This window comes from Chiloscyllium plagiosum, unplaced genomic scaffold, assembly GCF_037043375.1.
Source record: "Chiloscyllium plagiosum isolate Xiang-an unplaced genomic scaffold, Cpla_swu_hap1 HiC_scaffold_53X, whole genome shotgun sequence".
In the NCBI taxonomy this organism is placed as follows: Eukaryota; Metazoa; Chordata; class Chondrichthyes; order Orectolobiformes; family Hemiscylliidae; genus Chiloscyllium; species Chiloscyllium plagiosum.
Window position 1 is genome coordinate 9,188,011 of NW_028270191.1, and position 25,543 is coordinate 9,213,553.

The 25,543-nt window shown below is 48.5% G+C and overlaps 1 protein-coding gene across 3 annotated transcripts in view; it reads right to left on the reverse strand.

Annotated features, from left to right (window-relative positions):
* The window catches only part of LOC122543431 (beta-1,4 N-acetylgalactosaminyltransferase 1-like), a 107,674-nt gene that overhangs the window by 25,271 nt on the left and 56,860 nt on the right, over positions 1–25,543 (reverse strand). Inside the window, exons 8-9 of one of the 3 annotated variants that reach the window (XM_087985445.1) lie at positions 6,223–6,315; positions 2,902–3,089 (exon numbers count right to left, since the gene is read on the reverse strand). In XM_087985445.1, the coding sequence (XP_087841571.1) occupies positions 2,902–3,089; positions 6,223–6,315 (281 nt within the window). The remainder of the gene's footprint in view (positions 1–2,901; positions 3,090–6,222; positions 6,316–25,543) is intronic. The other 2 variants (XM_087985447.1, XM_087985446.1) reach the window with 2 other exon arrangements.

The window sequence follows — 25,543 nt, forward strand, 5'->3', positions numbered from 1 at the left end:
AACTGGTGGCCAAATGCCTGAGCTAGCTTTGAAAGGAGCTCCTTATTTACTGGGCAAAGCAGGGGTGTGGGGAGGGCATTCCAGAGGGCAGAGTCTGGGCAGCTGAGGGCTGGTCCACTAATACAGGTGCATGGGAAACAGGGGTGTGCAAGAGTCACAAATGGCAGGGATCTTGTTTCAGCAGTAAAGCAGTCAGTCAGTCACACTGCAGCTTCAAATGAATCCAACTCCTCTCTGAGGTTCTGCTCTAAGGTGCAAAACTATTTATTTAACAAGTCCTAGCAGCTCCTCCAACACATGTTCACAAGATATGTCCCCATTCCTTCAGTGTCACTGGGATTGCCTTCCTCAGGGCAACTAGGGACAGGCAATAATTGCTGGGGGTCAGCCAACAACACCCGCTTCCTGTGAGTTTGCTCGCTTGAAAGAAAAGTGACTAACCTCAAAGGAACACCTTAATGGCTGTAAAATGCTATGAGACGGCCAGAGGTCATGAAAAGTGCTATGTTTTTTAAAAAAATACAAGTTCTTCTTTCTTAGAACTGCAGCTTCTGGGATTATTTCTGAAATTTGTGGTCTCCACTCACTTCAGCTGCACAAACAGAACAGACTGGGGGGGGGGGAGGTGATTGAATGGAGGTGTATAAAATAATGAGGGGGCTTGGACAGAGTGGGCAAGGTAGGTCTGTTTCCCCTCACATAGAGGTCACTTAGCAAGGGCCACAGATTGAAGGTGATTGGTGGAAGGGTTAGAGGGAACATGAGGTAAGTCCTTTACCCCAGTGGGTGGTAGGTGTCTGGGCCACTGCCCAGTTTAATGGTGGAGACAGAAACCTGCCCCTGCAGTCTTGGAACCTGCAGGGCGACAGAGCAAGGGCTCAAAAGTGGAGTTAGAGCAGGAGGCTAGTATATTCAACAGCATGGAAATGATGGGCTGAATGGCCTCTTCCTGTGAGCTAACTTTTCCATGGTTTCAGAAATAGCTATGGTATCTAGAACAATGCAATTAATGAGTACATTTGTGGTTGAATATTCTCAGAACTGTCGATTTTTGGATCTTTATTTCCTTAGTACTGGATTTTGTGTATGAATGCGCACAATGAACTTCGGCCTGAAAGCTTGAGAATATTCTACCAGACACACATTGACAGGGTTTGAGCTACAGGGAGAGGCTGAACAGGCTGGGGCTGTTTTCCCTGGAGTGTCGGAGGCTGAGGGGTGACCTTATAGAGGTTGATAAAATCATGAGGGGCATGGATAGGGTAAATAGACAAAGTCTTTTCCCTGAGGTAGGGGAGTCCAGAGCTAGAGGGCATAGGTGTAAGGTGAGAGGGGAAAGATTTAAAAGGGACCTGAGGGGCAACTTTTCCACACAGAGGGTGATACGTGTATGGAATGAGCTGCCAGAGGAAGTGGTGGATGAATAGGAAGAGTTTAGAGGGATATGGCCCAACAGCTAGCAAATGGGACTCAATTAATTTTGGATTTCTGTCAAGATTAGAACAGTGCTGGAAAAGCACAGCAGGTCAGGCAGCATCCGAGGGACAGGAGAATCGACGTTTCAGGTAAAAGCCCTTCATCAGGACCTGCTGTGCTTTTCCAGCACCACTCTAATCTCCAGCATCTGCAGTACCCACTTTCACCTAATTTAGGATAACTGGTTGGCATGGATGAGCTGGACCTTTCTATGACTCTGTGACTGCATCATTCCTTCACTTCACCTACTGCTTCCTACCACCAGGAAAAACATTGCAGACCTGTTGAGTCTTGCGTCCATTTTCTGAACTCAGTCACAGCGCACTCCCTTCTGAAATAGTTTTTACTCCCCGAGATTTGTTTCGTACGGGTTGCCCCATCTCACACCTTTCCCTTGCCTCAGCATTTGCAAACCTAAGGCTGGCTGTCTTTTTGCGGCATGTTCAGACTGCCCAGTCGGAAGGCAATAGGACTGTGACTCTCGTCTTTGCCTTCCTTTCATTGGAGTCACTGGGATCCCCTACAGTTTGGAAGCAGGCCATTCGGCCCACTGAGTCAACACCAACCCTCTGAAGAGTATCCCTCCCAGACTCACCCCCCCCCCACCGCCCTATAATCCCACATTTCTCCATGGTGAACCTGCTTAGCCTGCACATCCCTGGACACTATGTGCCAACTTAACTCGACCAATCCATCCTAACCTGCGCATCTCTGGACTGTGGGAGGAAACCGGAGCACCCGCAGGAAGTGCACAGGGAGAATGTGCAAACAGACAGTCACCTGAGGGTGGAATCGAACCTGGGTCCCTGGCACTGTGAGGCACAGAGCTAACCACCTAGAGTGATCAGGGAACTCAAGTCATGAGAGACTGCTGCAGAAAGGTCATATTTCATGCTCTGTTTTATAGATTGCTGTTACCTTGAACCACTCCAGAATATACATTTTCGAAAAAACTCATTCATGGGAGGTGAGTGTTGCTGGCTAGGCCCAGCATTTATTACTGATCCCCAATTACCCAGAGGGCAGTTAAGAATCAGCCACATTGGCCGTGGATCTGGAGTCACATGTAGGCCTGGCCATCTAAGGATGGCAGATTTCCCTCACATTAGTGAATCAGATGGGTTTTTCCTGACAATGGTTCCATGGACAACACTGGAGTCTTAATTCCAGATTCTTATGGAGCTCGAATTCCACCATTTACCATGGCAGGATTCGAACCCAGGTCCCCAGGGCATTGCCCAGGTTACTCAGTCCAATGACAATACCACTAGGCCATCGCCTCCCCTAACATAGGCCCACTCTTATTCGTTTTACCGAGTCATTCCTAAGTTGCTCACTATATTCCCCATGTTACCACACACTTTGCACTTCAACTGTCTCGCTTGCTTTTTTCATCATGTCATAAAGAAAAAAATCATACTGCACCTTCCCAAACGGCATGAAGTACTGCTCAATGAAGTCTCCTTCAATCTTTTGTGGTTTGTCGCTGTCATCCGCAATGACAATGGTGACATTGGGGTAATACTTCCTAACGCTCGAGATCAGCTCCCTCAGCTTGTCATACCTCAGAAATGTTTTGGTTGCTATAGTCACCAAGCCACTGATGTTATAGCCTAAAACACACAGAGAACAATTTGTGATCAACTTTCCTTTGAACCTATTGTCAAATATATCAATATACATAATACACCCTTTTGTCAACAAGAGGTGTAAATATTTCAGATCTGCCCCATCGTCCTGAAGAGGACGATGTCTTTCAGACCCATAATCAATTAAATTTGTGGGCGGCACGGTGGCACAGTGGTTAGCACTGCTGCCTCGCAGCGCCAGAGACCCGGGTTCAATTCCCGACTCAGGCGACTGACTGTGTGGAGTTTGCACATTCTCCCCGTGACTGTGTGGGTTTCCTCCGGGTGCTCCGGTTTCCTCCCACAGTCCAAAGATGTGCAGGTTAGGTCAATTGGCCATACTAAATTGCCCGTAGTGTTAGGTAAGGGGTAAATGTAGGGGTATGGGTGGGTTTCGCTTCGGCGGGTCGGTGTGGACTTGTTGGGCCGAAGGGCCTGTTTCCACACTGTAATCTAATCTAATCTAATCTAATCTAGATGAGACCATCACTCATTTGTAGCGTTATTGTGTTAAAGCAGAATATCTTTCTTACTGGTTGAGTTCAAATCTTGAGGCAGTGCACTGGGTCAGGACTTAATGCATTTCTAGAATTCCGACAATTGCAGGCTATTTGGCCCATTGAGTGCACAGCCAAAGAGCATCCCACCCAATCCCTGAAACCCGACATGAACCATGGCTAAGCCATTTAATCTGCACGCAATGGGGCAACCTAGTGTGGCCCATCCACCCTAACCTGCACATCTTTGGACAGTGGGAGGAAACCGGAGCACCCGGAGGAAACCCACGCAGACACGGGGAGAATCTGCAAACTCCACACAGCCCGAGGCTGGAATCGAATGCGGCGGGTCCCTGGCACTTTGAGGCAGCAGTGCTAACCACTGAGCCACTGTGCTGCCTGCTTTCACCTTCCTTCCAATCTCTTTTTCTTCCCAAATCTAGCATTTTTTCTCTCTCTCTCTCTCTGTTGATCAAGGTGTTCCGAAAAAGTTTCTCTTAAAGAAGAAGGTGAGCCCACAATGAACTCAGTCAGAGGACTCTCAGGTTGCACTGCACACCTGACAACAGGCAGGACCACATCTGCAACTGTAGGCCAGAAGCCTGGCCTTTGCTCACACCTGACCCCAACTATGCGCTCCTCGGTGATGATCCGATCGAGAGTTCTTCCTGTGGAAAACCCGCACTCCACCGCTTCCGAACTGGCTTTGCCAGTTTGCCAGCCATTTGTATTAGAAGACTGATACAGTACTGGAAAGGATATTAAACAAAAGATCTTACAGCATTATATTGAAGGGGGTTTTTCCAGGTCAATACTTATGCCTCAGTCAACATGACAAAAATAGGTGACCGGGTCTTCAGACTTTGGTGGGTGGGTGCTTTGCATCTGCATGTTTGCTGCCAAATGATGACCATATTTACCCTAGGGACATCCTGAAACCGTAAGCTTTGCTTTCAAGATTAAGCATTTCATGAGGTTGCCATTCTCAAGAGGGGCCATTGTTTCGAACTGCCCAGAGAAACTCAGCAGGGTCTGGCAGACCTGTGGAGAGAGCGAAGCAGTCACCCTTCTTCAGGGCAGAATCCTGATGAAGTGTTATACCTGATTCGAAACATTAACTGTTTTTCCCCTTTCTCTCTACACAGATGCTGCCCGAGTTTCCTCAAACTGGGTCAGTATTTTGACTCGGTTAAATTGCCTGAATCCCTACAGTGGGGGAACAGACCGTTTGGCCCATCGAGTCTGCACCCACCCCCTGGGGAGCATCCCACTCAGACTCTGTAACCCTACATTTTCCATGGCTGATCCACCCAGCCTGCACATCCCTGAACACTATGGGCAATTTCCCACAACCAATCCACCTAACCTGAACATCTTTGGACTGTGGGAGGAAACCAGTGGAAACCCACACAGACACGGGGAGAATATGCAAACTCCACACAGTCGCCCGAGGCAGGAATCGAACCCAGGTCCCTGGCACTGTGAGGCAGCAGTGCTAACCACTGGGCCATTGTCTGCTCAGGTAGAGCTTCAGCAAGAAAACTGTAGGCTTGATACCCTTAAACATTTTGGATCCAAAATCCTGGAATTCCCTACCTAAAGGCACTGTGGGTCCACCAATAGCATATGGACTGCAGCAGTTCAAGATGCATTTATTGCCCACCCCTAATTATCCCCTGAACCGAGTAATTTTGCCAGGACCATTTCAGAGAGTGGTTAAGTCAACCACATTGGCTGTGGGTCTGGAGGCACGTGTAGGCCCAGACTGGGTAAGGACAGCAGATTTCCTTCCCTACATGTTCCTTGAGGGCATTAATGAAACCAGATGGGTTTTAAACGACAATTAACGATGGCCACCATTAAACCAACTCTTCATTCGGTATTTTATTTGATTCAAATTTCACCATTGGCCACGGTGGGATTTGAATCCATGCCCCATAGAATTAACTTGGGTCTCTGGTTTGCACACGAGCAATTTAGCAATTGAAGACTAAGCAAGGTTTAGAAGGTCGGGTTAGGTGCTCTCTCGCTCTCTCTCAAAGGAGAGAGAGCAAGGATGCACACGTTACTGATCCCAGCTGGGAGTGGGGACAGAGCTTCCCCTGGCACAAGCAGCTGGCAGGGGAAGGACACTGGCGCAGGCATGTTGACCCAGAGGGCCCACGGCACTTGCAAGGGCCCAGGCAAAGAGGAGCTGGAGAATAAAAATACTTCGCGCACATTTTAAACGCTGCAACAGTGAGAACAGGCCTTGCAAGCTTTCCTTTTTGAGCGCTTCAGTCAAAATTGGCGCCATTGCGCACGCAAAACCAGTGCTGTCCCGTTCCAAAAGCATTCGACTCCTATTTTTATGCCGCGACCTCCCACCCAAGAATGACGCAGTAGCGTTGTGGCCTCGGGAGCAGAACTGACAGGAAAATAAAAATTCCGCTGGAAGAATGCCAACCGAAACCAACCCTTGCCAATCGACAGTTGGAAAATAACAGGGATCCCACATCCTTCAGAGGTGGCATTAAAAGCGACCCTGTCACTAAAGACACAGGCTCTACTCTACACGGGACTGGTTCTGTTGTGGGATTTATACAGAAGACGTCCATTAGCCCTGGATTAAAAACACTGACCTGGCTGGTCTTCAGAGCTGTATAGTTTTGGGATGGTGGCATGTCGGATTTTGATGACAAAAAATGCCTGGTGTCCGTCTGTTTCGAGCTGCACTGGAAGATGTAAAATACACACACTGAGACCAGCAGGGGTTAACGCGTTACATACTGGACTGTCAACAGGACTCAGTTTCGACTCTCGTGACTGGCCAGTCCTGAAATCGCACAGTGCTCACTCTAACAAAGGTTCGATCCTTATTTACAACTGTTTCCTTGTTTTGTGACCATAGCTGAGGATTCGCGGGTTCTACAGTGTTTGATTTCTTATTGTCACATGTCCCGAGATACAGTGAAAAGGTATTGTTTTGCGTGCTATCTAGACAAACCATCCCCGACATCAGGACCTCAGGGTAATACAACAGAATGCAGAATACAGTGTTATAGCAACAGCCTCTGGTTCTGAGTTCAAGGAGATATGATTCACACATGAGCCTGGACAATTCATCCACAACTTTTAACCCTCACTAGTTTTCACCCCCTGTCCACTGTCTGGAGGAGGGTGTGTGTGTGTGACAGCGGAGTGTGTCACTGGGTAAAAGTCAACAGCGGGGGACTCTGCTGTTAGAGTGTGGGTACTGTGTACAATTTCATGGCTGGATGAGGATCCATTACAAATCAGATGGATTGAGACATTTTTCTAGGAACTCTCCCAAGTTGCTTTGGTGGGGGAGGAAGCCCCCTAGAGGACAGGGCGATAACAAAAACTGGGTCTCTGAGCATCTCCTGTCAAAGTTAACCCCACTCCACCCCCAAATGAGCCATCAAGGCAGGCAGCTATCAAATGTCACCCTGCCTACCACGACCTAAGCCGTAGCCAGAACAGAGATGCTCAGGTAATTTCCTCAGTGACCCTGTTGCCTGACCGCAGGATCAATCTCACAAGCGTCATTTGTATTTTGTCACCCTCCTTCACTGACTGCATTTAGCTGGAGAAACAATTCTACTTGGAAGACAGTAAAATGAAGGGTTTGTAGGTTAGCCTGATCTTAGAGTAGGATAAAAGGCCGGCACAACATTGAGGCCCAGAGGGCCTGTACTGAGCTGCACTGTTCTATGTTTTAAGTTTGTATCGGGAGATTTGGCAGTCCTGAATTCTGCAGTTCATTGAGAATCTGGTCCGGATTTTATATGGAACACTGGAGAGGGGGCAGCTGATCAATGGTTGGGGAGGGAAGGGGGGGTGGTGAGGTTCGATGGATGGTAAGCGGTGTTATGCCTGTCACCCTCCTCTCCCATAGTCTCTCCCTGGGACCCGCCAACAGTGGTAACCTCTCCCTCTGATTGGCTCTCAGGGAGGCGGGAAAGCACAACTCGTTGGCGATGCCTGAAGGCTGACAGCAAACGAGCAGCGTCTCCGCCTCCTGACATACTGCACGCAACAGGTAGAGTTTTAGCGTCCGTCATTCTCAATGTCCCCACGTACTCCGCCAGAGTAAGGCCTCCTGGGAGAGACAGAGGCAAAATCCGAGGCTGAGCCACTCAAGCCTACAGCTGCCTGAAGGGAGTTGTGTGTGACTCAGCTCCCTCCCGATCACGGGAGAGAAGATGTGCGAAACGAAAGGAAGACCCAGCATCGTTTGGTGCAGAAGATGGAGCAAGATCCTGGGCAACTCAGGAACAGTTGCTTCATAAACGTGCTAAGTTACTCCCAGGCCACGTTATGATGATTGATGTATGAAGATGACAAATACAATTCCAGTCTTCAGTGTGCTCGCATCGGTGTTCCTCACTGGTGTCAGGTTCTGATATGCTTCTTCAAGTTTTCTATGGGTTAGCCCACGTAACACAGAGCACGGAGGTGGCATAGTATTGAGTCAGATATCTGGAAGCTTATTGACAACAATGTATACAAATATGACCTCTCACGCTTAAATATACAGTCTGGGTTATAGCCTGAACTGTCACAGTTGTGCCTGCTCATTTGACCTACCAATGTCCCTTTCTCCTGCTCCCAACTATACAGATTTACGGTGGTCCCCAACATAGAGTGCAAAGTATTTTTAAAACCAACCTGTTCAGAGATATTATGACACAGCTCTGGAGCAGGTGGACCTTGAACCCAGGCCTCTGGGTCCAGAGGTAGGGACCTTTACCATCACACCACAAAATCCGATCAAATGCTTCCATTAATACTGCAAACATGGTTTATTGACTAGTTCACTGTCTACTAATTGAATGCAGAGAGTAAGATGAAGACTCACTCTACAGTGTGATGTCAACTAGTTGCCTTAAAATGATAGTGTCTTTCTGAGCTCTATGAGACAGAGGAGATGAATTAGGTCATTCAGCCCATCGAGTCTGCTCCACCATTCAAAGAGGTCACGACTGATCCGATAATCCCCAACTCCACTTTCCTGCCTTTTCCCCATCACCCCTCCATTCCCCTTCCTGATTAAACATCCCTCTGTCTCAGCCTTGAATATACTCACTGACCCAGCCCCGACAGCCCTCTGTGGGAAAGAATTCCACAGACTCACTCCCCTCTGAGGGAAGAAATTCCTCCTCATCTCTGTCTGCAATGGGTGACCCCTTATTCTGGGATTGTACCCTCTGGTCCTAGACTCTCTCCCACAAGGGGAAACAACCTCTCCACATCCCCCCTGTCAAGTCCCCCAGGGAATCTTGGATGGGGTACTGGGCTAATGGTCGGATACTTGGTAGTGTGGATGAGCAGAGGGATCTTGGTGTCCATGTACACAGATCTCTGAAAGTTGCCACCCAGGTAAATAGTGCGGTGAGGAAGGCATATGGCGTACTGGCTTTTATTGGTAGAGGAATTGAGTTCCGGAGTCCTGAGGTCATGTTGCAGTTGTATAAGACTCTGGTGCGGCCGCATCTGGAGTATTGTGTGCAGTTTTGGTTGCCATACTATAGGAAGGATGTGGAGGCACTGGAACGGGTGCAGAGGAGGTTTACCAGGATGTTGCCTGGTATGGTAGAAAGATCGTATGAGGAAAGGCTGAGGCACTTGGGGTTGTTTTCATTGGAGAAAAGAAGGTTTAGGGGTGACTTGATAGAGGTGTACAAGATGATTAGGGGTTTAGATAGGGTTGACAGTGTGAACCTTTTCCCGCGTATGGAGTCGTGTATTACAAGGGGGCATAGCTTTAAATTAAGGGGGGGTAGGTATAGGACAGATGTTAGGGGTAGGTTCTTTACTCAGCGAGTCGTGAGTTCATGGAATGCCCTGCCAGTAGCAGTGGTGGACTCTCCCTCATTATGGGCATTTAAGCGGGCATTGGATAGGCATATGGAGGATAGTGGGCTAATGTAGGTTAGGTGGGCTTGGATCGGCGCAACATCGAGGGCCGAAAGGCCTGTACTGCGCTGTATTCTTCTATGTTCTATGTTCTAATAAGGTCACCTCTCATTCTTCTAAACCCAATGAGTCCAGGCCCAACCTCCTCAACCTCTCCTCATGGGACAGTCCCTCCATACCCGGGATCAGCCGAGTGAACCTTCTCTGGGCTGCCTCCAATGTCAGTCTGTCTTTCCTCAGGTAAGGGGACCCAAACCTGTTCACAGTATTCCAGCTATGGTCTGACTGGTGCCTTGTATAGGTTTAGCAAATCCTCCCTATTTTTATACTCCATTCCCTTTGGAATAAAGACCAACATTCCCTTGGCCTTCCCTATTCCCCGCTGGACTTGGATGCTAGCTTTTTGTGATTCATGGATGAGGATTCCCAAATCCCTCTGCTCTGTAGCTTTCTGCAGTCTTTCTCCCTTTAAATAATATTCAGCTCCTCTATTCTTCCTGCCAAAGTGAATAACCTCACAGTTTTCCCCATATTGTATTCCATGTGCCAAGTTTTTGCCCACTGGCCTAACCTGTCTGGATCCCTCTGCAGACTCAGTGTGTCATCCTCACCCCTTGCCTCCCCACCTATTTCTGTGTTATTCACAAACGTGGGTACAGTACATGCACTTTCCTCATCCAGTAATGTATATTGGCAATAATTGTGGCTCCAGCAATGACCCCCGTGGTACTCCACGAGTGATGGGTGGCCATCCTGAAAATGGCCCCCTTATCTCTACTCTCGGTCTTTTCTCAGTTCACCAATCGTCAAACCGTGCTCATATACTGCCCCCAACACCATGGGCTGTTATCTTATTCAGTAACCTAATGTGCAGCACCTTATCAAACAAGCTTCTGAACATCCAATATATTACACTCACCACTCCCCCTTTATCTCTCCGGCTTGTTACCTCCTCAAAGAATTCCAGTAAGTTTGTCAGACATCATTTCCCCTTCCTGGAACCCTGCTGACCCTGCTTGATTACATTACGTATTGCAAAATGCTCTGCTATTACTGCACATCCTTTACAATAGACAGGTGTTAAACGAAATGGCCTATCGTTACGTGGAGTGCCACATGGAACTTAATAGAGACACTCCGGCTGGTCTACAACTGGAGGATTTTGCTGAGTTCCATTCATCACACTTCAGGAAGGATTGAAAGGGGGTCTACACAAATATTTCCAAAGTCTTGTTGGGAGGAGGGGGTCAGTTAGAGGCTTGGTTTGGAGAAGCTGGAGTCGAGTTCGTTGGAACGAAGGAGATTGAGGGGAGAATTGATCGAGATGTTCGTGGTTATAAGGTTTACATAAGAGTACATTATTCTTGGTACAAGGCTTAGGGGCCTAAGATTTCTGGTTTTGGGTAGTGGCTGGGGAGCCAGCAGAGAAAAGCGAGGGAGAACTTTGTTTTTAACCCAGTGACTGGGCATGGAGGTGGTGAAAGTGGAGATGACAACTCATTTTGAATGGAAATCAGATAAGCATGGGAGGGAAGAGGTCCACAGAGATGGGTGTGATATAATAAACTTTAGGATTCTTTAATAACTGCTCATGGATGGAAAGAGTCCATCCATCCAGTTCTTCCATCCAGGATGAAAGAAGATACAGGGATGAGCAATAACTCTGGAATAAAGGGACAAAGGCATGCTGTTACAGAGGGAATTGAAAGCAACTAGCTATATTAACAAAACCATTTTGACATCAGCTCACTAACTGGCTGCAGTAGGCCAGAAGGACAAATGACTGCGCTGCGAAAGAATTGAAGGAGTTGATTGCAAGACAGGATGCGTCTTCAAGCATAGAGTTAAGGCCAAGTGTAACAAGGAACAGAGGAACTACCTCTGATAAGGAAGGAAGCTGCATGCTCGAGGATCCCAGAGAGAAATCAATATTTTGGACGGGGAAAGAATCTAAAAGATCATCAATAATGTCACACCACAGACCCGATGGGTGAGGAACTGAATAAGACTTCAAAGAACAACACCACATAAGGAACAAACCCTGCACATCAGAGATATACGCTGTTGGGACACTTGACTTCCCATAGCTTGCTCACCATCTACAAGGCACAAGTCAGGAGGGTGAGGGAATACTCCCCACTTGCCCCTGGATGGGGGCAGCTCCAATAACACTCAAGAAACTCAACACCATCCAGGACAAAGCAGCCGCTTGATTGGCCCCACATCCACAAACACCCACTCCCTCCCCCCACCGACGCTCAGTAGCAGCAGTGTGTACCATCTACAAGATGCCCTGCAGATATTCACCAAGATCCTCAGACAGCACCTTCCAAACCCACGACCACTTCCATCTAGAAGGACAAGGGCAGCAGATACATGGGAACACCACCCCCTGCAAGTTCCCCTCCGAGCCCCTCACCATCCTGACTTGGAAATATATCACCATTCCTTCAGTGTCACTGGGTCAAAATCCTGGAATTCCCTCCCTCAGGGCATTGTGGACTGTAGCGGTTCAAGAAGGCAGCTCACCCCCACCTTCTCAAGGGGGCAACTAGGGACGGGGCCATAAATACTGGGCCCAGCCAGTGACACCCACGTCCTACATATGAATCATGCTAACATATTAACCAATCAGCTGCAGAGATGGTTGACCTTGGAATGGATTATGAGAATGTCTTGTCACAAAAAACAACTAGAAGTTAAATGCCTAAGCATGGGGGTTCAGCGGTTAGCACGGCTGCCTCCCAGCACCAGGGACCCGGGTTCAATCCCACCCTCAGGCAACTGTCTGTTCGGAGTTTGCACATTCTCCCCGTGTCTGTGTGGGTTTTCTCCCGCAGTCCGAAGATGTGCAGGTTAGGGTGGATTGGTCGTGCTAAATTGCCCCATAGTGTCCAGGGATGTGCAGGTTAGGGTGGATTGGCCATGCTAAAATGTCCCTTAGTGTCCAGGGATGTGCAGGTTAGGGTGGATTGGCCGTGCTAAATTGTCCCATAGTGTCCAGGGATGTGCAGGTTATGGTGGATTGGCAATGCTAAATTGTCCCATAGTGCCCAGGGATGTGCAGGTTAGGGTGGATTGGCAATGCTAAATTGTCCCATAGTGCCCAGGGATGTGCAGGTTAGGGTGGATTGACCATGCTAAATTGTCCCATAGTGCCCAGGGATGTGCAGGTTAGGGTGGATTGGCCATGCTAAATTGTCCCATAGTGCCCAGGGATGTGCAGGTTAGGGTGGATTGGCCATGCTAAATTGTCCCATAGTGCCCAGGGATGTGCAGGTTAGGGTGGATTGGCCATGCTAAATTGTCCCATAGTGCCCAGGGATGTGCAGGTTAGGGTGGAGTGGCCATGCTAAATTGTCCCATAGTGCCCAGGGATGTGCAGGTTAGGGTGGATTGGCCATGCTAAATTGTCCCATAGTGCCCAGGGATGTGTAGGTTAGGGTGGGATTGGCCGTGCTAAATTGTCCCATAGTGTCCAGGGATGTGCAGGTTAGGGTGGGATTGGCCATGGGAAATGCAGTGTTACAGAGTATGGCAGTGGGTCTGGGTGGGATGCTCTTTGAAGGTTTGGACTCGATGGGCCGAATGGGGGAATTGCAGGGATTGTTGATCTGCGCAGCTAAATTAAGTCTGTGGCTAACATGTTCACCCCAGGAGTAAAACCTCTCGTGAGAGGTACAGCCCATTCAGATTCACCATTATTGTCATCCCCTTCCTCAAATTTCCTTTCATCGTATGTCAGTTTGCGGATCCCCTTCCCTCTGGGCAGCTCACCACCTTCGAATCACATCCCAAAGTCCCGGTTAATGTTTCCATTGGCTTTTGAGATTATTTATCGATGTTTCCTGCAAAACCCAAATTCACTAATGGTGCTGTTATCCTCACGCTGCCTGTGTTCAATCCCTGTCGTTTGGATGCCTGCATTGTTTGGGTATACAATGTTAGATTAGATTAGATTAGATTACAGTGTGGAAACAGGCCCTTCGGCCCAACAAGTCCACACCGACCCGCCGAAGCGTAACCCACCCATACCCCTACATTTACCCCTTACCTAACACTACGGGCAATTTAACATGGCCAATTCACCTGACCCTGCACATCTTTGGACTGTGGGAGGAAACCGGAGCATCCGGAGGAAACCCACGCAGACACGGGGAGAACGTGCAAACTCCACACAGTCAGTCGCCTGAGGCGGGAATTGAACCCGGGTCTCTGGCGCTGTGAGGCAGCAGTGCTAACCACTGTGCCACCGTGCCGCCCACAATGTGCTGAGGAACAACAGATGAAGTAGCTCGAGCCAACCATTTCCCCTCAGTAGAAAGGTTAATAATTAGGTGGCACGATCTGAAGGCAAAGGACAGGAAGTGGGTGTCTGGAACTCACTGCCCTAAAGGCTGGTCGAGGCAGGAACTTTCAAAATATTGAGGAACCATTCAGGTAGACCTTGGAGTGCAGGTTCATAGCTCCTTGAAAGTGGAGGCACAGGTAGATAGGATAGTGAAGGAGGCGTTTGGTATGCTTTCCTTTATTGGTCAATGCATTGAGTACAGGAGTTGGGAGGTCATGTTGCGGCTGTGCAGAACATTAGTTAGGCCATTTTTGGAATATGGTTTGCAATTCTAGTCTCCCTGCTGTTGCGAAATTTAAAAAGGTGCAGAAAAGACTTACAAGGATGTTGCCAGGGTTGGAGGGTTTGAGCTACAGGGAGAGGCTGAACAGGCTGGGGCTGTTTTCCCTGGTGCGTCGAAGGCTGAGAGGTGACCTTCTAGAGGTTTATAAAATTATGAGGGGCATGGATAGGGTGAATAGACAAGGTTTTTTCTCTGGGATGAGAGTGTGCAAAACTAAAGGGCACAGGTTTAAAGTGAGATGGGAAAGATATAAAAGGGACCTAAGGGGCAACATTTTCATGCAGAGGGTGGAGTGAGCTGCCAGAGGATGTGGTGGAGGCTGGTACAATTATAGCATTTAAAAGACATCTGGATGGGTATATGAATAGGAAGGGTTCAGAGGGATATGGGCCGGGTACTGGCAGGTGGGACGAGACTGCGTTGGGATATCTGATCGGCATGGACAGGTTGGACCGAACAGTCTGTTTTCTATGCTGTACATCTCTATGACACACCATAATATACATAGCTTTGGTCCAATATTGGAAAATGGGATTCTCAAGTTGAGGTTGTACAGGACATTGGTGAGGTCTCGTCTGGAGAACTGTGTCCAGTTCTGGTCACCCTGTTATAGGAAGGATATTATTAAACTGGAGAGGATTCAGAAGAGATTTACCAGGATGTTAAAGGGAATGGAGGGTTTCAGGTATAAGGAGAAGTTTGATAGAATGTAGAACACTACAGGCCTTCGGCCCTCGACGTGGTGCTGACCGTTTATCCTACTCGAAGATCAAACTACCCTGCATTTTACTATCATCCACATGCCTGTCACAATCACTGAAATGTCCCTAATGTCCCTGATTGTACAAAGGGTGTGGTGGGTGCATAGAATGCACTGCCAGCAGTGGTAGGAAAGAACCTACCTCTGACATCTCCCCTATACCTTCCTCCAATCACCTTAAAATTATGCCCCCTCGTAACAGACATTTCCACCCTGGGGAAAAGTCTTTGGCTATCCACTGTATCTATGTCTCTCGTCATCTTATACACCTCTCTCAAGTCATCTCTCATCCTTCTTCACTCAAATAGGAAAAGCCCTGGCTCCCTTAACTTTTCTACATAAGACCTGCCCTCCAGCCCAGGCAGCATCCTGGTAAATCTCCTCTGCACCCTCTCTAAAGCTTCCACATCCTTCCTATAACGAGGTGACCAGAACTGAACACAATATTCCAAGTGTGGTCTAACCAGGGCTCTATAGAGCTGCAGCATAACCTCGTGGCTCTTAAACTCAATCCCCCGCTAATGAAAGCCAACACACCACACACCTTCTTAACAACTGGGGTGGCAACTTTGAGGGATCTGTGGACATGGACCCCAAATTCCCGCCGTGCCTCCACACTGCCAAGAATCCTGCCTTTAACCCGGTAATCGTCATTCAAATTCCACCTTCCAAAATGAATCACTACACACTTTTCCAGGTTGAACTCCATCAGCCCAGCTCTGCATCCTGTCAATGTCCTACTGCAACTACAACAGCCCTCCACACTATCACCACTCCATCAACCTTTGGGTCATCGGCAAACTTACTAACCCACCCTTCCACTTCAATGGAATGGCCCATCTTCATTTCGAAGCCTAACAGTGCAAAAGCAGGCCATTCAGCTCACTGAGTCTGCACTGAAGAGCATCCCACTCAGATCCAGCACCCTGCCCTGTCACCTTCCATTTCCCATGGTTAACCCACCTAACCTGCACATCCCTGGGCACTATGGGACAATTTAGCATGGCCAATCTACCCTAACCTACACATCCCTGGGTACTATGGGACAATTTAGCATGTCCCATCCACCCTAACCTGCACATCCCTGGGCACTATGGGACAATTTAGCATGGCCAATCCACCCTAACCTGCACATCCCTGGGCACTATGGGACAATTTAGCACGGCCAATCCACCCTAACCTGCACATCCCTGGGCACTATGGGGCAATTTAGCATGGCCAATCCACCCTAACCTGCACATCCCTGGACACTATGGGGCAATTTAGCATGGCCAATCCACCCTAACCTGCACATCCCTTGACACTATGGGACAATTTAGCATGGCCAATCCACCCTAACCTGCACATCCCTGGGCACTATGGGACAATTTAGCACGGCCAATCCACCCGAACCTGCACATCCCTGGGCACTATGGGACAATTTAGCACGGCCAATCCACCCTAACCTGCACATCCCTGGGCACTATGGGACAATTTAGCACGGCCAATCCACCCTAACCTGCACATCCCTGGGCACTATGGGACAATTTAGCACGGCCAATCCACCCTAACCTGCACATCCCTGGGCACTATGGGACAATTTAGCATGGCCAATCCACCCTAACCTGCACATCCCTGGGCACTATGGGACAATTTGGCATAGCCAATCCACCCTAACCTGCACATCCCTGGGCACTATGGGACAATTTAGCACGGCCAATCCACCCTAACCTACACATCCCTGGGCACTATGGGACAATTTAGCATGGCCAACCCACCCTAACCTGCACATCCCTGGGCACTATGGGACAATTTAGCATGGCCAATCCACCCTAACCTGCACATCCCTGGGCACTATGGGACAATTTAGCATGGCCAATCCACCCTAACCTGCACATCCCTGGGCACTATGGGACAATTTAGCATGGTCAATCCACCCTAACCCGCACATCCCTGGACACTATGGGACAATATAGCATAGCCAATCCACCCTAACCTGCACATCCCTGGGCACTATGGGACAATTTAGCATGGCCAATCCACCCTAACCAGCACATCCATAGAACATAGAACAATACAACGTAGTACAGGCCCTTCGGCCCTCGACGTTGCGCCGCCCTGTCATACCAATCTGAAGCCCATCCCACCTACACTATTCCATGTACGTCCATATGCTTGTCCAATGATGACTTAAATGTACTTAAAGTTGGTGAATCTACTACCGTTGCAGGCAAAGCATTCCATTCCCTTACTACTCTCTGAGTAAAGAAACTACCTCTGACATCTATGTTATACCTGTCTACCCTCGCTTTAAAGTTGTGTCCCCTCGTGTTTGCCGTTCCCATACTTGGAAAAAGACTCTCCCTGTCTACCCTATCTAACCCTCTGATCATCTTGTATGTCTCTATTAAGGCACCTCTCAACCTTCTTCTCTCTAACGAGAACAGCCTCAAGGCCCTCAGCCTTTCCTCGTAAGACATTCCCTCCATACCAGGCAGCATCCTAGTAAATCTCCTCAGCACCCTTTCCAAAGCTTCCACATCCTTCTTATAATGCGGTGACCAGAACTGTACACAATCCTCCAAGTGTGGCCGTACCAGAGCTTTGTACAGCTGCAGCATAGCCTCCTGGTTCTGGAACTCAGTCCCTCTATTAATAAAGGCCAAAACACTGTATGCCTTCTTAACAACCCTGTCAATCTGGGTGGCAACTTTCAGGGATCTGTGTACATGGACACCGAGATCTCTCTGCTCATCTGCACTCCCAAGAATCTTACCATTAACCCAGTACTTTGCATTCCGATTACTCCGTCCAAAGTGTATCACCTCACATTTGTCCACATTAAACTCCATTTGCCACCTCTCAGCCCAGCTCTGCATCCTATCTATGTCTGTCTGCAACCTACTACATCCTTTGTCACTATCCACAACTCCACCGACCTTAGTGTCATCCGCAAATTTACTAACTCACCCTTCTAAGCCTTCATCCAGGTCGTTTATAAAAATGACGAACAGCAGTGGACCCAACACCGACCCTTGCGGTACGCCGCTAATAACTGGACACCAAGATGAACATGTTCCATCAACTACAACCCTCTGTTTTCTTTCAGCAAGCCAATTACTGATCCAAATTGCTATGTCTCCCACAATCCCATTCCTCTGCATTTTGTATAATAGCCTACTGTGGGGAACCTATCAAACGCCTTGCTGAAATCCATATACACCACATCAACCAGTTTACTCTCATCTACCTGTTTGGTCACTTTGTCAAAAAACTCAATAAGATTCGTTAGGCACGACCTACCCTTCACAAAACCGTGCTGACTGTCCCTGATCAGATTATTCTTTTCTAGATGGTTATAAATCCTATCTCTTATAACCTTTTCCAACACTTTACCAACAACTGAAATAAGAATCACTGGTCTGTAATTACCAGAGTTATCTCTACTACCCTTTTTGAACAGGAGAACCACATTTGCTATTCTCCAGTCCTCAGGCACTATTCCTGTAGACTATGATGATTTGAAGATCAATGCCAAAGGCTCAGCAATCTCTTCCCTTGCTTCCCAGAGGATCCTAGGATAGATCCCATCCGGCCCAGGGGACTTGTCTATTTTCACACTCTGCAGTATTTCTAATACCTCTTCTTTGTGAACCTCAATCTCTTCTAGTCTAGATGCAAGTATCTCTGTATCTTCCTCGCCAACATTTTCATTTTCTAGAGTGAATACTGTTGAAAAATATTTATTTAGTGCTTCCCCTATCTCCTCTGACCCCACACACAACTTCCCACTATTGTCCTTGATTGGCCCTAATTTAACTCTTGTCAGTCTTTTATTCCTGACATACCTATAGAAAGCCTTAGGGTTAACCCTGATCCTATCCGCCAACAACTTCTCATGTCTCCTCCTGGCTCTTCTGAGCTCCCTTGTAGGTCTTTCCTGACTTCCTTGTAACCCTCAAGCACCCTAACTGAGTTTTCACATTTTGTCCTAACATAAGCCTTCTTCTTCTTTTTGACCAGGGATTCCACTTCCTTAGTAAACCACGGCTCACGCGTTCTATATCTTCCTCCCTGCCTGACAGGTACATACTTATCTAGGACACACAAGAGCTTTTCCTTGAATACGCTCCACATTTTTAATGTGCTCATCCCCTGCAGTTTCCTTCCCCATTCTACGCTTCCTAAACCTTTCCTAATTGCATCGTAATTTCCCTTCCCCCAGCTGTAACTCCTGCTCGGTGGAGTACACATATCCCTTTCCATCACTAAAGTAAACCTGACAGAATTGTGATCGCTGTCTCCAAAGTGCTCACCTACTTCCAAATCTAACACCTGCCCAGGCTTGTTACCCAGTACTAAATCTGAAGTGGCTTCGCCCCTTGTAGGCCTGTCCACATGCTGTGTCAGGAAGCCCTCCTGCACACACTGGACAAAAACTGACCCATCTATATTACTCGTACTGTCGTGATCCCAGTCAATATTTGGATAGTTGAAGTCCCCCATGATAACTACCCTGCCTCTCTCACTTCTATCGAGAATCATCTTTGCTATGCTTTCCTCTACATCTCTGGGACTATTCGGAGGCCTATAGAAAACTCCCAGCATGGTGACTTCTCCTTTCCTGTTTCTAACCTCAGCCCAGACTACCTCAGTTAACAAGTCCCCAAACATCCTTTCTACAACTGTAATACTGCCCTTGACAACAATGCCACACCTCCCCCTCTTTTACTATCTTCTCTGTTCTTACTGAAATATCTAAACCCCAGAACCTGCAGCAACCATTCCTGTCCCTGCTCTATCCATGTCTCTGTAATGGCCATAACATCGAAGTCCCAGGTACCAAACAAGCCCTGGGCACTATGGGACAATTTAGCACGGCCAATCCACCCTAACCTGCACATCCCTGGGCACTATGGGACAATTTAGCATGGCCAATCCACCCTAACCTGCACATCCCTGGGCACTATGGGACAATTTAGCATGGCCAATCCACCCTAACCTGCACATCCCTGGGCACTATGGGACAATTTAGCATGGCCAATCCACCCTAACCTGCACATCCCTGGGCACTATGGGACAATTTAGCATGGCCAATCCACCCTAACCTGCACATCGTCGAACTGAGAGAGGAAACCAGAGCACCTGGAGGAAACCCAGAGAACGTGCAAACTTCACACAGTCAGTCACCCGAGGCTGGAATCGAACCTGGGTCCCTGGTGCTGTGAGGCAGTAGTGCTAACCACTGAGCCACCATACCACCCACAACCCAATATCTACCCACGTAACAGGCATCCAGCTCAGACAAATCCTTTGGTTGGAAGCAGCAATAAGACTGTGTCCTGTTGCCGCTTTGACATAGGCATAACAAATGTCCACATATCTACCTCATTCTTTCACTGGCTGTATGGTTCGACTCTGAGTGCACCTGGAGGGCAGGTAAACGCAGCCAAACAATTTGCCCCTTTCTTTCAGCTATTTCCCATCATGCATTTTAGCCAACAAAGTCTTTTAACAGCCTTTCATTTCGAGAGATACCTTGCAAACATGCAGCTCCCCCCCCCCCCACCCCGAGCCAACATTTTGTTGTTGGAGCATAATTAAATCTCCTTCCAAACACTCCCACCCTGGTTGTAACCTCTTCTAACATCCAGAAGGTACAAAAGTGTAAACACATGTACCAGCAGACTCAAGGACAGCTTCTTCCCTGCTGTTATTAGACTCCCAATCAGACCACTCAAATTTCAAATCTAATGTTCATCTCGCTCATTACATTGTATTCCTCACTCCATTAGATTAGATTAGATTACATTACAGTGTGGAAACAGGCCCTTCGGCCCAACAAGTCCACACCGCCCCGCCGAAGCGCAACCCACCCATACCCCTACCCCTACATTTACCCCTACCTAACACTACAGGCAATTTAGCATGGCCAATTCACCTGACCCGCACATCTTTGGACTGTGGGAGGAAACCGGAGGAAACCCACGCAGACACGGGGAGAACGTGCAAACTCCACACAGTCAGTCGCCTGAGGCGGGAATTGAACCCGGGTCTCTGGCGCTGTGAGGCAGCAGTGCTAACCACTGTGCCGCCCATTCTGTTACCCTAATGCACTTTGTATGGTATGATCTGCCTGTACTGCACGCAAACCTAAACTTCTCACTGTACCTAGGTGCATGTGACAATAATACATCAAATCAGATATATAAATGAAACATAATGAACAACACATGGCTGAAATTCCACATGCATAAAGCAGTGGTATATAAGGGTGGCCCAGTGTCTCACAGTGCCAGGGACCTGGGTTTGAATCCCGCCTCACGTGACTGTCTGTGTGGAGTTTGCACCATTCTTGCAGTGTTTGTGTGGGTTTCAAACATGTGCAGGTCAAGGTGAATTGTCCATGCTAAGTTGCTCGTGGTGTTAGGTGCATTAGTCAGGGGGAAAATGGGTCTGGGTGGGTTACTCTTCAGAGGGTCGGTGTGGACTGGTTGGGCTAAAGGACCTGTTTCCACACTGTAGGGAAACTAATCTTTCAAAAACAAAAGTCACAATGCAACAGGTCATGAACGTATCAATGCGAAAGGAGCTGGATAACCTTCCAATAAGGAACTATGAATGAGTAATCGTGCATGGACAACAAGCACTACAACAATAAGAGAAGGGGCTTTCGGTCTCACCAGTTCAAAATACCTTCTGCAAATCCTTTTGGCTGCCATTCAGGTTTAAACGTTAATCTCATGACTGGAAATTTCATAATAAAGGCATTGCACAGGAACAAAATCTCCTGGAAGTCGTCAACCTTAACCCACATAAGGAGAATTGGTAACAGTATATGTCTGCGATTATTTCCCAGTGGTGATCAAGGCCTGTTGGCTTGTTGCAATCCACTGGGGGCAGGTGCAGTGAATCAAGTCCCAGTATTCCTGGTGCTGTGCTTAAAAAAAAAAGTCTTTTTTCCGGAGGTAGATGCAGTACCCCAATTTACCTGGCTTCACAGAAAGCACAGACGAGGTTTCAGTACCAAACAAGACTTCGTATTTATTATAAGTAATTCGAGCTACAGATATAAAACATTGGCAGACAAACTCGACTGAAATCCTAATCTCCTTATAAACATTCCTTTGCACACACACGAAGTGTTTGGAAAATAGTTTATTGGGGGAGTTAGGGAAAAAATGGGATACAAACAGAAATTGCAGCATCTGTGGGAAAGAAGCAGAATCCTGTGACTCTTCATCAGATCTCCAGCATCCGCAATTTGTGTGCTTTATGACAGAAATAGATTTTCTTCGGATAGCCAGACCCTTGGTGTTCATTCTCTGGAAGTTTCCATCGGTTTGTAAGAAACACAAAGTGACTGGTTCACTTGAAAAACATCTCTGACTTATCATCTCAAACGTCACAGCTCACAGTAATCGCAGCAGCAAGTGACTGGCTTTCCTTCTTCATGCTTCAGAGAATCCTGACAGTGTGGAAACAGGCCCTTCAGCCCAACAACTCCACACTGATCCTCCGAAGAGTTACCCACCCAGACCTATTCCCCTACATTCCTCCCTGACAAATGCACCTAACCTGCACATCCCTGGGCACTATGGGACAGTTTAGCACGGCCAATCCACCCTTACCTGCACATCCCTGGGCACTATGGGACAGTTTAGCACGGCCAATCCACCCTAACCTGCACATCCCTGGGCACTATGGGACAGTTTAGCACGGCCAATCCACCCTTACCTGCACATCCCTGGGCACTATGGGACAGTTTAGCACGGCCAATCCACCCTTACCTGCACATCCCTGGGCACTATGGGACAATTTAGCTTGGCCAATCCACCCTAACCTGCACATCCCTGGGCACTATGGGACAGTTTAGCACGGCCAATCCACCCTTACCTGCACATCCCTGGACATTATGGGACAGTTTAGCAAGGCCAATCCACCCTAACCTGCACATCCCTGGGCACTATGGGACAATTTAGCATGGCCAATCCACCCTAACCTGCACATCCCTGGGCACTATGGGACAATTTAGCATGGCCAATCCACCCTAACCTGCACATCCCTGGGCACTATGGGACAATTTAGCGTGGCCAATCCACCCTAACCTGCACATCCCTGGGCACTATGGGACAATTTAGCGTGGCCAATCCACCCTAACCTGCACATTCCTGGGCACTATGGGACAATTTAGCATGGCCAATCCACCCTAACCTGCACATCCCTGGGCACTATGGGACAATTTAGCACGGCCAATCCACCCGAACCTGCACATCCCTGGGCACTATGGGACAATTTAGCATGGCCAACCCACCCTAACCTGTACATCCCTGGCCACTATGGGACAATATAGCATGGCCAATCCACCCGAACCTGCACATCCCTGGCCACTATGGGACAATTTAGCATGGCCAACCCACCCTAACCTGCACATCCCTGGGCACTATGGGACAATTTAGCATGGCCAATCCCACCCTAACCTGCACATCACTGGGCACTATGGGACAATTTAGCATGGCCAATCCCACCCTAACCTGCACATCTCTGGACATTATGGGACAATTTAGCATGGCCAACCCACCCTAACCTGCACATCCCTGGCCACTATGGGACAATTTAGCATGGCCAAACCACCCTAACCTGCACATCCCTGGGCACTATGGGACAATTTAGCATGGCCAATCCCACCCTAACCTGCACATCCCTGGGCACTATGGGACAATATAGCATGGCCAATCCACCCTAACCTGCACATCCCTGGGCACTATGGGACAATATAGCATGGCCAATCCACCCTAACCTGCACATCCCTGGGCACTATGGGACAATATAGCATGGCCAATCCACCCTAACCTGCACATCCCTGGGCACTATGGGACAATATAGCATGGCCAATCCACCCTAACCTGCACATCCCTGGGCACTATGGGACAATATAGCATGGCCAATCCACCCTAACCTGCACATCCCTGGGCACTATGGGACAATATAGCATGGCCAATCCACCCTAACCTGCACATCCCTGGGCACTATGGGACAATATAGCATGACCAATCCACCCTAACCTGCACATCCCTGGGCACTATGGGACAATATAACATGACCAATCCACCCTAACCTGCACATCCCTGGGCACTATGGGACAATATAGCATGGCCAATCCACCCTAACCTGCACATCCCTGGGCACTATGGGACAATATAGCATGGCCAATCCACCCTAACCTGCACATCCCTGGGCACTTTGGGACAATTTAGCATGGCCAATCCACCCTAACCTGCACATCCCTGGGGACTATGGGACAATATAGCATGGCCAATCCACCCTAACCTGCACATCCCTGGGCACTATGGGACAATATAGCATGGCCAATCCACCCTAACCTGCACATCCCTGGGCACTATGGGACAATTTAGCATGGCCAATCCACCCTAACCTGCACATCCCTGGGCACTATGGGACAATTTAGCATGGCCAACCCACCCTAACCTGCACATCCCTGGGCACTATGGGACAATTTAGCATGGCCAATCCACCCTAACCTGCACATCCCTGGCCACTATGGGACAATTTAGCACGGCCAATCTACCTGATCTGCATGTTTTGGGTTGTGGGAGGAAACCGGAGCACCTGGAGGAAACCCACACAGACACAGGGAGAATGTGCAAACTCCACACAGAATTACACCCCAGGCTGGAATCAAACCCAGGTCCCTGGTGCTGTGAGGCAATAGCGCCAACCACTGAGCTACTGTGCCACTTTTATAAAGGAGCTTTTTTACTTCAGAGAACAGGCAACTTCTGCTGGGAAGAACAACTACGCATACTCTCTCTGTGGCATATGTACGTCTCTCTCTCTCTCTCTCCTTTGTTTCCAGTTCTAAACTGCTCAGTTAGCTGAGAACCAGTCAGCTTCACTTGTCAACAGCTCCCCGGCTCCCGACTCTCTGCCATTGTAAGAAATCCCAGCATCAAAATCAGAGTTCACAACAGGTCGCAAATTCCGCATCCGTGAATTTATGCTGGCATCAAACCAGCCGCAAGTGGGCCTGTATCTGTGTTGTATTCCCAGAAGACTACAAAATAAACAGTGGGAAAATTTAACACTCTCATCATCTCCCTTGTTGCTGGATGCCTGGACTGCTGTTTCGACAGCAGCCACTGCCTCGTCAGTGGCGCTGCTGAGCACAGGATCTCCTGGGGCCTGATTCCAGGGGGAGGTCCCACTGGCATCTGCAGAATTGTCCAATTGCCAGAAGGTGGGCCTGCTTGAGAAGGGGCAGCTCAGGCCCCATTGCCAATGGAGATTCCGGCCCACATGTGAAGCCTCAATCGGAGAGCTCTTTGGCCGCCAAGCTCGTGATCTCACCGCGGGAGATTTGCGCTGACGACAGACCCAGCACAATACTCATCTTTCAGGGGTTTCTCGAGGCCGAAAGGAGGCTAACTCACAAGATATGCCAAGGCCTGCTGTTAGCACAGCATATCGCGTCCACTCCTGCGCAACCGTGGAAAATTAGATCAAAGCCTCCGCAAAGAAAGTGTAGTGAAGGTGACCTTTTTTTTTGCTCTAAAGTGACCTTTGCAGTTGCGAGAGAGACTAAAAGGAGGAGGTCAGAGATATGAAACAAAGACAAGAAGGAAATGCAAC